This window comes from Miniopterus schreibersii (assembly GCF_964146895.1).
Source record: "Miniopterus schreibersii genome assembly, chromosome: 7".
Taxonomy (NCBI): Eukaryota; Metazoa; Chordata; class Mammalia; order Chiroptera; family Miniopteridae; genus Miniopterus; species Miniopterus schreibersii.
Genome location: NC_138108.1, coordinates 8,478,504 through 8,490,499, shown reverse-complemented (window position 1 = coordinate 8,490,499; position 11,996 = coordinate 8,478,504). Strand labels below are relative to the sequence as shown.

The 11,996-nt window shown below is 42.6% G+C and overlaps 2 protein-coding genes across 5 annotated transcripts in view; one reads left to right on the top strand and one right to left on the bottom strand.

Annotated features, from left to right (window-relative positions):
- Nucleotides 1-27: 27 nt before the first annotated feature.
- On the top strand, nt 28-10,939 carry MRPL44 (mitochondrial ribosomal protein L44). Its single transcript, XM_081143366.1, has 4 exons — nt 28-272; nt 2,220-2,688; nt 5,440-5,618; nt 6,268-10,939. The coding sequence occupies exons 1-4, from the start codon at nt 97-99 to the stop codon at nt 6,437-6,439; spliced, it is 996 nt and encodes a 331-aa protein (XP_080999492.1). The 5' UTR covers nt 28-96; the 3' UTR covers nt 6,440-10,939.
- Nucleotides 10,834-11,996, bottom strand: part of SERPINE2 (serpin family E member 2) — a 47,754-nt gene continuing 46,591 nt past the window's right edge. For all 4 annotated transcript variants that reach the window (XM_081143362.1, XM_081143365.1, XM_081143364.1 and 1 more), the window contains one exon: nt 10,834-11,373. In XM_081143362.1, the coding sequence (XP_080999488.1) occupies nt 11,336-11,373 (38 nt within the window). In that variant the 3' untranslated portion in view covers nt 10,834-11,335. The remainder of the gene's footprint in view (nt 11,374-11,996) is intronic.

Sequence of the window (11,996 nt, the reverse complement as noted above, 5' to 3'; positions counted from 1 at the left end):
CCCAGCCGAGCGCGGCGCCCCGGGTCCGGGGGACGGTGTTACAGCGACCCGGGTCCGACGCCTTTCCTTCCGCCCGCCACTGCCGTCTTCCCCGCCATGGCATCGGGGCTGAGGAGGCTGCTGCTGCGGGGCCCTCGCTGCCTCCTGGCGCCGGCCGCCCCCGCCCTCGCCCCGCCGGTCCGGGGAGTGAAGAGCTTCCGCGCCGCCGTCCGCTTCCAGAAGGAGCTGGAGCGGTGGCGCCTGCTCCGGAACCCGCCGCCGCCCGCGCGCCGGTAGGAGCCGCCTGGGCCAGGGTCGGGGAGGCGGGCGAGCGCCCGGGGCCGCCGCGGGGAGGGTGGGTCCTGGTTGGAGCCTGGGAGGTTTGCGATGCAGACACGCACGCGACGGAGACGCGTGGACCGAGCCCCAGGAGATGGGTGCCGCCCGGCGCGTGGGGACTCGCAGGTAAAGGCCGGCCCGCTGCGAGCTGCGGGAGACGGGCGGCTGGGGGGCGACCGTCGCGTGGCCTCGGGCGCTGTCGCCCCGGTGGGAGACGGGCGGCTGGGGGGCGACCGTCGCGTGGCCTCGGGCGCTGTCGCCCCGGTGGGAGACGGGCGGCTGGGGGGCGACCGTCGCGTGGCCTCGGGCGCTGTCGCCCCGGTGGGAGACGGGCGGCTGGGGGGCGACCGTCGCGTGGCCTAGGGCGCTGTCGCCCCCGTGGGAGACGGGCCGGCTGGGGGGCGACCGTCGCGTGGCCTCGGGCGCTGTCGCCCCGGTGGGAGACGGGCGGCTGGGGGGCGACAGTCGCGTGGCCTCGGGCGCTGTCTCCCCCGTGGGAGACGGGCCGGCTGGGGGCGACCGTCGCGTGGCCTTGGGAGCTGTCTCCCCCGTGGGAGACGGGCCGGCTGGGGGCGACCGTCGCGTGGCCTCGGGCGCTGTCGCCCCCGTGGGAGACGGGCCGGCTGGGGGCGACCGTCGCGTGGCCTTGGGCGCTGTCTCCCCCGTGGGAGACGGGCTGGCTGCGGGGCGACCGTCGCGTGGCCTTGTGCGCTGTCGCCCCGGTTTCGTGACGCCTGAGAGGTCTGTGGGCGCGGGTACCAGGGAGGAAACACTCCCCAGCGTTGCGAGTTAGAGGAAGAGAAAAACCTCGCGTGCTCCACGCAGTCCACCGACAGGAGTGAAAGGGAAGCATTTTTGCTGCAGGCATTTGCCCTGATTAATCCTGTTCCAGCGATAGCAGGTCCGGTGGAAGGGGCGCGGGTCTTTACAGGTCCCCGTCGGGCCCCACACTCTTGTCTTCAATGGCCTGTCTGACCTGCGGCGGGACAATTAGCTGCACTGGGCCCCCTCATGGCCCCATTTATGGGTGTTTGAGCTCCGTGCTGTTGTTACAACCGATGTAACAGGGACCAGCTCTGAAGCTAACCCTCCTTTGGAGATTTAGTGTGAAATTTTGATAGCTACTTTAATATTGCCCCTCCCCCCCCCCGAGTTAATCCAGTTTATACACCTACCAGTCGGAATATGTGTGTTTGTATTCCTATACTCTTTGAACACAAATATTAAGTTCTTTTCCTAATAGGCAAAAAAATAGCCTTTATTTTTAATTCACATTTCTTTGTGATTGCACCGTTAGTCACCTGAGACTTTTATACTTGGAAGAAACTTACGGGTTAGGTATACATCATAATATTACAACCCAGATGTTTATACTTTGCTGCCCTCTTTTACTTAAAAGTTTTATTTTGGTTTTATTGTCTTTTTTTCTTTTTTTTCTTTTTTTAAAAAAAAGGCCTTTTAGTCATTCTTGGGAATGATTGTGAACATTGAACCTACCTACGTATAATATTGATACTAGATTACTTAATCGGTAACTTAAATGTATGTTTTCAAAATTTAAATCAGTAAAGTACAAGGTAAATAAAATATATTTACTGTTTATGGCTTGAACCTGTGAAATTATAATTTATATTTCACACCTAGGTATTAAGTGTAGGTCCGTGATTAGAGCAGTTTAATGTAGCAATTACTTTAAAGGGGAAATTAATCCAACAGTGTATCTAGCAAAGAACAACTATCATATGACTTGAATTTTAACTTTTAGAAAATCAAAGCCAGGCGTTAAAATGAAAATCTTTTAAAATTTCAATTTCCTTTATATAATTAAGAAAATTACATCACAGTGAAAATTTTTTGCACCGTAGCAACATCTTGTCCTGTCTTTTGTTTTACGCTTTCAGTTCTGAGAAGCCCAACTGGGATTACCATGCTGAAATACAAGCATTTGGACACCGGTTACAGGAAACCTTTTCCTTAGATCTTCTCAAAACTGCATTTGTTAACAGCTGCTATATTAAAAGTGAGGAGGCCAGACGCCAAAAACTTGGAGTAGAAAAAGAAGCAGTTCTTCTGAATATTAAAGATAATCAAGAACTCTCTGAGCAAGGGTCATCTTTTTCACAAGCTTGCCTCACTCAGTTTCTTGAAGATGCATTCCCAGACTTGCCCACTGAAGGCGTTCAGAGTCTCGTTGACTTTCTCAGTGGTGAGGAAGTCGTGTGCCACGTGGCTAGAAACTTGGCTGTGGAGCAGTTAACACTGAGTGCGGAATTTCCAGTCCCCCCGACTGTGTTACAGCAGACTTTCTTTGCAGTAATTGGAGCCCTGCTACAGAGCAGTGGACCTGAGAGGACTGCACTATTCATCAGGGTAGGTCATTATTAATTGCGCATACCTGGACATACTTGAGATGGACAGAAAGAAAAATTTCCTCATTCATTTCAATGCTGTATGACCATGGAAGGTTCTGTGTGTAATTTTCTGGCTACCAAAACTGAGAAAGACCTAATGGTGATATATGAATTGGTAATGCATGAATTATTCCAGTTATCTCTCATTGAGGACATCATCGGCGGTGAATGTTAAGTACTGGGTCGTGAGTTCGTAAGGACTGCAAGCCATGTCTTTAGTTTTACACCCGTAGGTCCAAGGATAGTGCCCCCGTAGCAGATGCTCAGTAGATGTGCAGTGAGTTAGACGAAGGACACTATGGGAGGGCCTTGTTGGCTTTGGAACTGTCATGCTTAAGTGATAAAATCTTGGATTTCTGAGTTCCTGTGATGCACACCTAACTTCTTATCAGCCAGTAGCTTAGCTAAGTAAAACAATGTAATTGGTATGTCTTGACTCCCACTGTCCTTTTAGAATCTATTAACTGGGAGAATGCTTATCTTCTGCGTTGGATGAAAACGAGTTATTGATTACTCTTACATAATGAAAAGTCCACACAGTCACATTAAGTGAAAAACACACAGTCTTGATTCAGGTATTTGCATGTTGGGTCTTTTAAACCAGCATCCCTTGCTCTTGGAACTTACCCACTTGGTTTGATACTGAGTGTCACAACTTTTGTAGAGAAGGATACTTATGTTAACCAACTCTCAGGCTTAGTTCATAGGTAAAACCTGTCTTCTGTCCCCAGCTAAGGCCTGTGATGGGTGGGCACCTGTTTGCCTTTGGGAAGTAGGTATGTTAACTGTCCCCTCTGGAGTGGGAGCTCAGGGAAAGAGGAGAAGGAAGAGCAGAAGATTTTTACTTGACTTGATGACTGTGAGGTGATGTAGTGCTTTCTGAGCCTGGTTGATGTTTAAAACAGACTCTAAAGGGCATCGTGTGCCCTGCTGGAACTTTCCTACCGTGTTCCTTGACATGGTGTTGGCTGCTCCTTCCCTTCTCAGCTTCTGGTTTCTAGAAGGACTTTAAAAATGGCTCCCTCTGTGGGTTCCACATCAGGTCTTAAGGGTTTTTATGCTTTAGACACCGGTTGCAGACTTTTCTCCCCACTACTACAGGCAGCTTCTGCCAGCATGCTGCCTGTAAGCCAGGAATGTGTGTTGGCTGCCAGTTCACTGTACATCCCTCACCCCAGATTCAGAGGCCAGCGAACACTTGCAAGGCCTCTAGGCTTGGGGTGAAAAGGAAACATGCCTACTTTCCCCTCCCAGAACTAAATAGCTTTTTCTAAAGAAAGTCTCAAGTCCTCCCTTGATTTCCATTATTTTTATCATGGTAGCTTCTCTGGAGTCTTAGAACCCTCCAAACGATTTTTAGTCACTTTTTAAATATGTTTCTTTTGTTGTTGTTTTTATTGATTTTAAAGAGAGAGAGAGAAACATCAATGAGAGAGAATCAACATCCATCAGCTCTCTCCTGCACACCCCCTGCTGGGGATCAAGCCGGAAGCCTGGGCTTGTGCCCTGACCGGGAATTGAACCAGTGACCTCTCAGTGCATGGGTCAGTGCCCAATCACTGAGCCATACCAGCTGGGTGGTCACTTTTTAAAAATTTCTATAAAGTAGTCATGAGGTCATTTTGGACATATTTGCTTACTGTATTTTAGTGCTTCTTTGACAGTTCCAATTATAGAACATATTAGGTAATTACGATACCTATTCCTAAGTCAGGAGGCTTTCCTCACCCTGCGATTGGTTATTCTATATGGCAAAAAACAACCCGGTGATTCATACATAGGTGAATAACAATTTATGTCTCAGAAGGCAAATCTTGTCTCTGTACATTAAAATATTCAAAATTCCCAACTGAGAATGGACTTAGAAATATTTTTGATTCATGAAACTGAAATAGAGGTCTGGCGCTTGGGGAAGTGATGTAACGAGATTGACTCTATTTTGTGAACTGAGAAATCTTTTTTATTTCTCCTGTCTGCCCCCATTTAGCCATCCTGTTATATACTGTGTTTGTTAACACAAGTTAATTGCATTATATTGTGAAAATTAGTGTAGGTTCCCATATTTTCTATACAATATAATTTATTGCCAAAACATTCTCTTTTGCTTTGAATGTTCATCATATGTTCCTCATGTTTTTTAGTTTTATAAATTGAAAGTATATAAAGCCATAAACACTTTTAAAAGGCAGTTAAAGTGAAGTTACTATATTTGGGGGGGTGTAAATCAAAGCATTTTATTGAAGGTGTTTGGGGAAGGGTCAAGGGCTGGGAGGACAGTGAGATCTCACATCCTCTTCTGGCCATGATCTCCCAGCTTCACAGCTGCCGAAATCATGAAGTTAATATTTAAATGATTTTTTAAAATCATGAACTTAGACAAAGAAGGACTGTTACCTAGAAGGCCCTTAGTGTCTTTTTACAAGTTTCTGCCAGAAGTTATTAGTTTATTCACTAATTAAACCCTCTTTTAAAAATACTTTTATTAATAAGAATACATTTCTAAATGGTGACACAGGATTTCACCTTCAACCGTGATTTTTTAAATAAAACTTATATGAGAAAACTATATGTGGAATAGATGAAAAGGAATAGTACATTTTTTCTTTCATTTCCCATTAAGTGTTTAATTTCTGTTAAAGTCGTACTTTGAATTATGGTCCTTATTTTTTTTACACTAATCTAAATGTATAAATTATATTTTTATATGCAGGACTTCTTAATTACTCAGCTGACTGGGAAGGAACTCTTTGAGATTTGGAAGGTGGTCAATCCCATGGGGCTGCTGGTGGAAGAACTGAGGAAAAGGAATATTTCAGCTCCGGAACCCAGACTTACCAGGCAGTCTGGAAGCACCACAGCTTTGCCTCTGTATTTTGTTGGCTTATACTGGTTAGTACAATTTTAATCTTAATTTCATAACATTGATTGGAAGCATTAAAAAAAGAGAGACTTTACAATTCCTCAGTTTAACCTCTGATTGCATGAAAAGACTTAAAAATATCTCATTCCCATGATTACTACTTCCTTTCCAGCTGGTCATTCTTAGGGAAAGGTAAGTCATCTGTGGATTGCTAATAGTATCTCCCCCCCCCCGATTTTCTTTCCTTTTTTAAAAATTATTTTTCAATTACGATTGACATTCAATATTATTTTATATTGGTTTTAGGTGTACAGCATAGTGGTTAGACAGTTACGTAGTTTACAAAGTGATCCTCCGATATTTCAAGTACCTGGCCCCATACATAGCAGTGGAGGACATTATAAGGAGAAAGTGGGTGGCAATGTAAACATTCACCTTCAGTTTTCATTCAGGTCCAAGCAAAACAATAAGATGCTCTTTTGCTCCTCAGATTGGCAACCCTTAAACACATCCTTTATTAGCAGTTCATATACTATTGCTGGTAGAAAGGAAAAATGTTTCTGTTAATTCTGGTGGATGATGTTGCCAAAGTAAGGTTTACAAGGCAAAACTGATTTGTGGGCTGTGCTTTATGATGCACCAGGTAATTTTGGACTGCTGCTGCTGTTTTTATTCTAGTGATAAGAAGCTGCTTGCAGAGGGACCTGGGGAGACAGTCCTGGTTGCAGAAGAAGAAGCTGCTCGAGTGGCGCTCAGGAAACTGTACGGATTTGCTGAGAACAGGCGGCCTTGGGACTATTCAAAGCCCAAACAGAATTTCAGAGCAGAAGAGACCATCACTGCTAGCTAGCCAGCCAAAGATGGGACCTGAAATTCGTAAGCAAAATATTGAGACAAGCGTCAGATGCTCAGAGCTGGACGTTTTCCACATTGTAAAGAAATGTGTTTACCCTCATACTCAGCCCCTAAAATTAAATGGGCTCTCATCAGGGCACATGTCTTTTAGGTTGTTTTTCTTTCGTTCTCTTTTTGGATGTTTCCCATTAAATTTCCCAGGCCCTTGATTTTATTACCGTATGTAACTCGTACAATAGGTGTACTCTATTCCCTTCTGGCTTTGAGGTATCATAATTTGAATATAAGTTCTGTGTGAACTTTGCTGTAATACCATTGAAAAAGTTAGTATTTCCGTGATGTTTCATTGTAATTTAATTTGATATACCTGGGTGAGTGAACTCCCCTAACCCTAATGCTTTTGCTTCTAAAGTAATTTTAGCTAAAACAGTGATGTTATAACTTAACCTTCAGAAATGTAAGGTGCATATTTTAGCAATTAGCAATCTCTAAATCATGTAAATAGGTTTAAAAATCTGTATACTAATTCATTTCATAGTTATTCAATTTCTATAAAATAAATGGCAGGAAAGGTACATTTTATGCTTTTAAAAGAAAACACGAAGATCAAAAGCAGCAGCTTGAAGTATTGAAGCCAATGCTCGTGGAAAAATAAAGGATGTATTTATCAATTTAATATTCTATAATCATAATCATAGCTGCTATGTGCCAAGCACTGTTCTAAGTGTTTTACTGTAAGATTTAATTCAGTCTAGGACAAACCTTAAGTGTGTCCTCTGGCTCTAATCCTCTGTGGTCAGTTCTGTAACCCACCTGCAAATTCTCTTTGGTTTATTTCTCTAACTTTTTAGCAACAGTTTTCAGTTTCAGTCTGCCAATAGTTATGCCCAGGGCTTAACAAGAAAAGTGGGAATTGGGAGTTGAGGATAGAAAAGGTAAAATGTTTAAGCTGGTAGCACTATTGCCATGAAATCTTTATAAAGGATCATGAAGGACCTCTGAAACTTGCCTGAGACTCGTTAGGAAAGTGGAACTTATCACATGTAAGAGAGTTTACAGACATCACAGCTAATGCAGAGACTGTTTGGATTGGAAGGTTTGAGAATTACTGGAGCTGGTTGAATTTGGTGGGTTAAATGTAAATTATTTCACCATTCTTTGGAGAGTTAACTACTAATAGTTGAACACAGGGACAGAGGGCCAAGCCCAGTAGTAAAATGCCACACTTATGTTTGTCACCCACAGCAAGTAAACATGATTGATAAGCAGCTCATTGATACCTAAAGAGAAAAGAGATTACAGAAGGTTTCAGGGAAGCAAAAGATGGTAAATGTTCTCAACCACTGATTCATCCATCATATGCAAAAACATCAGGTTCTAGCTAGAGTATTTGAATTTTATTTTAGGTGAAGACTTTTTCAAAGGGTTTGTTAAAGAACTTAGTTGCAAACTCAGTCGTCCTTTCCCCGATAAGTAGTGCTGATAATGTGACCCCTAAATTCTGTTCAGGCCCGTTTGCAGTACCTTAACCTATGAGGTTGGAGAGGAAGTGTCCTCATCTTACTGTCAAGCTTCTGAACCTTGAATGCTTTTAGATTTATATACAGAACAAAGCTAGCTCTAGTTCATAAAATCTAATTTGCAAGTAAACAGACCCGAATTCCTTATGGAGAATGTGATTTCAGCATATATCTAAGTAAAGTCTCCTTTGAACCTACATTAAGGGGTACTTTTTAAATGCACCCTGAACATGTGGGCTGGAATGTAGAAAACAAATTATTAGCATGCTTGAGTGGTTCTGTATGAAATAGCTTAAAACTTGGAACCAACCTGGACAACTCATTTGCTCTAACAATATATCCTGCGTAGTAAGTCTGATGTGTGGGCAAGAGGAACCTGTGAGTTATGTAACTAAGCATTCAGCAACCATTTGAGGACTAGGTTTTTGACTGTCTATAATCCATGTTGAGAAGACAGTTGTTAACGACCATAGGAAGTTGGTGAGATATAAAAGTACTGATACTTGAACTTGGCATAGGAGAAGACATTAGAGTCATTTACTTTGAAATTCTGATTCCCTTTCTCACCTCTTCCCACTCCAGTTCCCTAACTCCAAAATATAATGGCACCAAATAGTTCCTTGGCCAAAAATGTAAATTGATGTCTACAGACTCAACTATATAAGCCTTATTCTTTATAGTACATTTGTTTTTATTATTTGCATATATGAAGTAGAGAATATTATTCTTGAAGTATTTTATGTGGTCATGAGAAAGTGAACTATATTACTAAAAACAAATACCGAAAATGAAATAGGGGCTGCTTATTGTGTTCAGCACGTTATATATTTTTGCCACAAGATGGTGCTCTAATCCCACTTCACAGTTACCCAGTGCGCAAAGTGCCTTTATGGGGGACACTACCTTTCCTCCCTGTGCAGGGGAGATTATGTATGTTTGTATGTATAGGGTCTGTGATTACAGTGACACATGACTTCTTGGTCCCTCACAGTTCTAACAGTCTGAATATGTGCAGAAGCTAGCTCACCTCTTCCCTCAGGATGTAAAGTTGAGCATTTCCTATAAGAACGATTCATCTGATGCCAAGGTCTGGATATTTTAGCTCTTATATTTCCTGGAAAGGGAAAATGGCAGAGCTTCCATAAATAAAACTTCTAAAATACTTTATTTTTGGCCACGTCGTCCTATTATTTTCTCCTATTTTAATGATGGAAGAAAATGCACTGATTGCAGAGGCAAGGATATGTTAGTGTCCATCTTGACGGTTTGTAAAACCAGATGTGGGCATTCCTCTCATCAGGGGTCCAGCTCACAACGTCCCCAGCTGAGGGATGCCTATTGAGGATGCCCAGCTGCAGCATGCTGCCCACGTCTACCTCCTAAGTTCACTTTTCCTTTCATCTGACCCCTAGGTTGTCTCTCCAAACCTCAGTTTGTAAAATCCTCTGCCATGGTCCTCTGGGACCTACAGCTGCGGCTCCCAACTTTGGCACTCAGAGCACTAGAAAGATACGGTTCTCTCTGTAGAATAAATACTAAGGTGATTGCTAGATTGAATTCCATCTTGCAAATTAAGAATTTTTCCAGGACAAAATTCATGCAATCAAAAGTTATAATTACAAGCACATGTTTTAAACTATTCAAAATAATATAACTGAATGGGACCAGAAACCTGTAAAACTAACTCTAATAGGCATTAATAACTATGCCAGCATGTTTGCTAGAGTACAGGGCTGCCCTTCAGAATAACGTGCCATTTAATTTTAAATATGGAAAACAATGGCCCCTTCTCTCAGGGTTGACCAGTTCCACACTTAGTCGTAACCACAGAGCTCAGCCCACTAAACAATAAGAATTCCAAACGACAAATTGGTGGAGTGTTGAATGTGAAGTTTTAATGTATAAAGAGTGATAAGTAGAGCTCGTGGGCTAAAAAAATGTTTTTAAATTTCGATAAAAAATATTTTAAACCTTTCTGATTTAGATAAGACTACCCAAATCTTGAAGAAATTAGTGGGGATGGGAGAGGGAAAAAACAGGCAAATAAAAAATGGTAACATTGCCCTGTCTGAGTTGCTCGGCTGGGTGAGCTTCATCCTGTGCCCCTAAAGGCTGCCAGTTCAGTTCCCAGTCAGGGCACGTACGGAAGGCAACCGACCTGTGTCTCTCTCATGTCACTGTCTCTGTCTCTGTCTCTCTCTCAGAATGTCCTTAGGTGATAAAATAATTGGTAGCATTAGAATTGCGATTAGTTCCCCCCAAAATACCTTGTCATTTCAAAAAAAATAAACACTCCAGCCTGTCACCAGAAATGATACTTCCACCATTCACTCCAATTTCCAAAGTAGGAGTCCCCAGCAACTTCTTTCTGCGCTGGCTACGGAAGCTCCACTTTTGAGGTAATACTTGGCCCTCACGGGAGTGAACAGGCAGCTGAGATCAGAGGCGGGTTTACTGCTCTGAAGGGACCTGCCGTCGGAGAAGGGGCGAGGCAGGGAAGAGTCTGATGGCCGGTTCAGAGGAGAAAGCCAGGAGCTTTGGGTTTTCTGCGGTTTATCAAAGCGCACAGGTTTACTGGAAGAGGCTGAAGTCTTTTCAAAAGACTCCTTTCCTTGTGTTGTATTTTCAGATAGACAGATAGCTTTTTTATTTAATTTTATACTACTCATAACACTTTATTTTTACTTTGTACAAAATACAAAAATGCAAATCCAGAGAGTACAGAAGACCAGTAGCGACAGGCACACTGCACAACAGCAAACCTTGTCTAGCAAGACATTAGTTTTTAAAACTTTATTTTAGTGGATACATGCACTATATAAAACAACAACGACAACAACATCAAAAACACAGAGGCTAGATTTCGCTATTTCTACCCCCCAAATAATGCTTACTAACAAGACTTTGGATGAGACCAAAAAAAAAAAAAAAAAAATTTAAAAGGCCAATAATATTTTTTTCATAAAAATGTAAAAGCTACCATAAAATGTCTTTTTCTCCCCATCACACTGCTTGAATTTCTTCTGCAAAGCCATACATAAAAACAAAACAAAACACAAATCCTGAACTGGACAGTAAATACTCAAGAGGGTTGTTACCTAGGTAACCACTCAGTAGTTTAAAGAACCTTTTAAACATCTGGCAGCCTTTCTATTCATTGCTCAGTACAGTGCTCTGGCCATCCTGCCTCTTCCCGCCTTTAACATCCTGGAATAGAAATGCTTGCATCCTTGAGTCTCTGTTCCTAAGAACTAGTTTTGAAAAAGAAAGTAACGTACAAAAATATTTAACAGAACTATGAGAGACATAGGCAAGGAGTCTTCTCTTCATAGCAAAGTCGGGTTTGCCTTGCATGGCTTCTATAGGACTCTTCAGGGTTTGTTTATCTGCCCCATGAACAAGAAGGCACCTACAGAGTTGAAAGAAAACAATGCGTGACTACAGTTTTAAAATGAGATGGAAGGCACATTTAAGGGACGGTCCCTGGCCTGAGTTGAACCTACTCCTCTCAATGGAACTTTCTGCAATGATGGAATGGTTTCTAGCTTCATGGTCCAAGATGGCAGCCAATAGGCACATGTGGCTATTGAGCCCTTGAAATATAGTTGGTGTGACTAAGAAATTGAATTTTTAATTATATTTCATGTCAATGAATTAAAAATTAACATGAAATAGGTGCATGTGGCTAGAGGCTCCCATGGTGAACTCTTTGGTTCCAGGGCACACTAATTATGACATTAAAGATGCAATGGGACAAGAGGGTAAGGAACTAGCTTATATTTTGCTTTAAAAAGAGTAAAAGTTAAAATGTATTAGTTTCTCTTCTGTACCAACATGAAGCCAACCTCTCATCAAAGACAATCTTATTTATTCTTCAAAATTGTACTGAGGGTAGGAACTACTGTTATATGGAGCTAAAGTTTGAACCAATGGCTGACAGAGCCAAGATGGACTGAATTAACAAATCAAGTCATAACCATGGAGTTGGCTCACAGAGGTTGACAACATCTAATTTCTTGTAAAATTTTACTG

Excerpts from the sequence above, each read along its gene's own strand:
- MRPL44 (XM_081143366.1), top strand. The coding sequence starts at position 97 with ATGGCATCGGGGCTGAGGAGGCTGCTGCTGCGGGGCCCTCGCTGCCTC. Across the intron at positions 273-2,219 it reads CCGCCGCCGCCCGCGCGCCG|TTCTGAGAAGCCCAACTGGG; the intron begins GTAGGAGCCGCC and ends TTACGCTTTCAG. Across the intron at positions 2,689-5,439 it reads GGACTGCACTATTCATCAGG|GACTTCTTAATTACTCAGCT; the intron begins GTAGGTCATTAT and ends TTTTATATGCAG.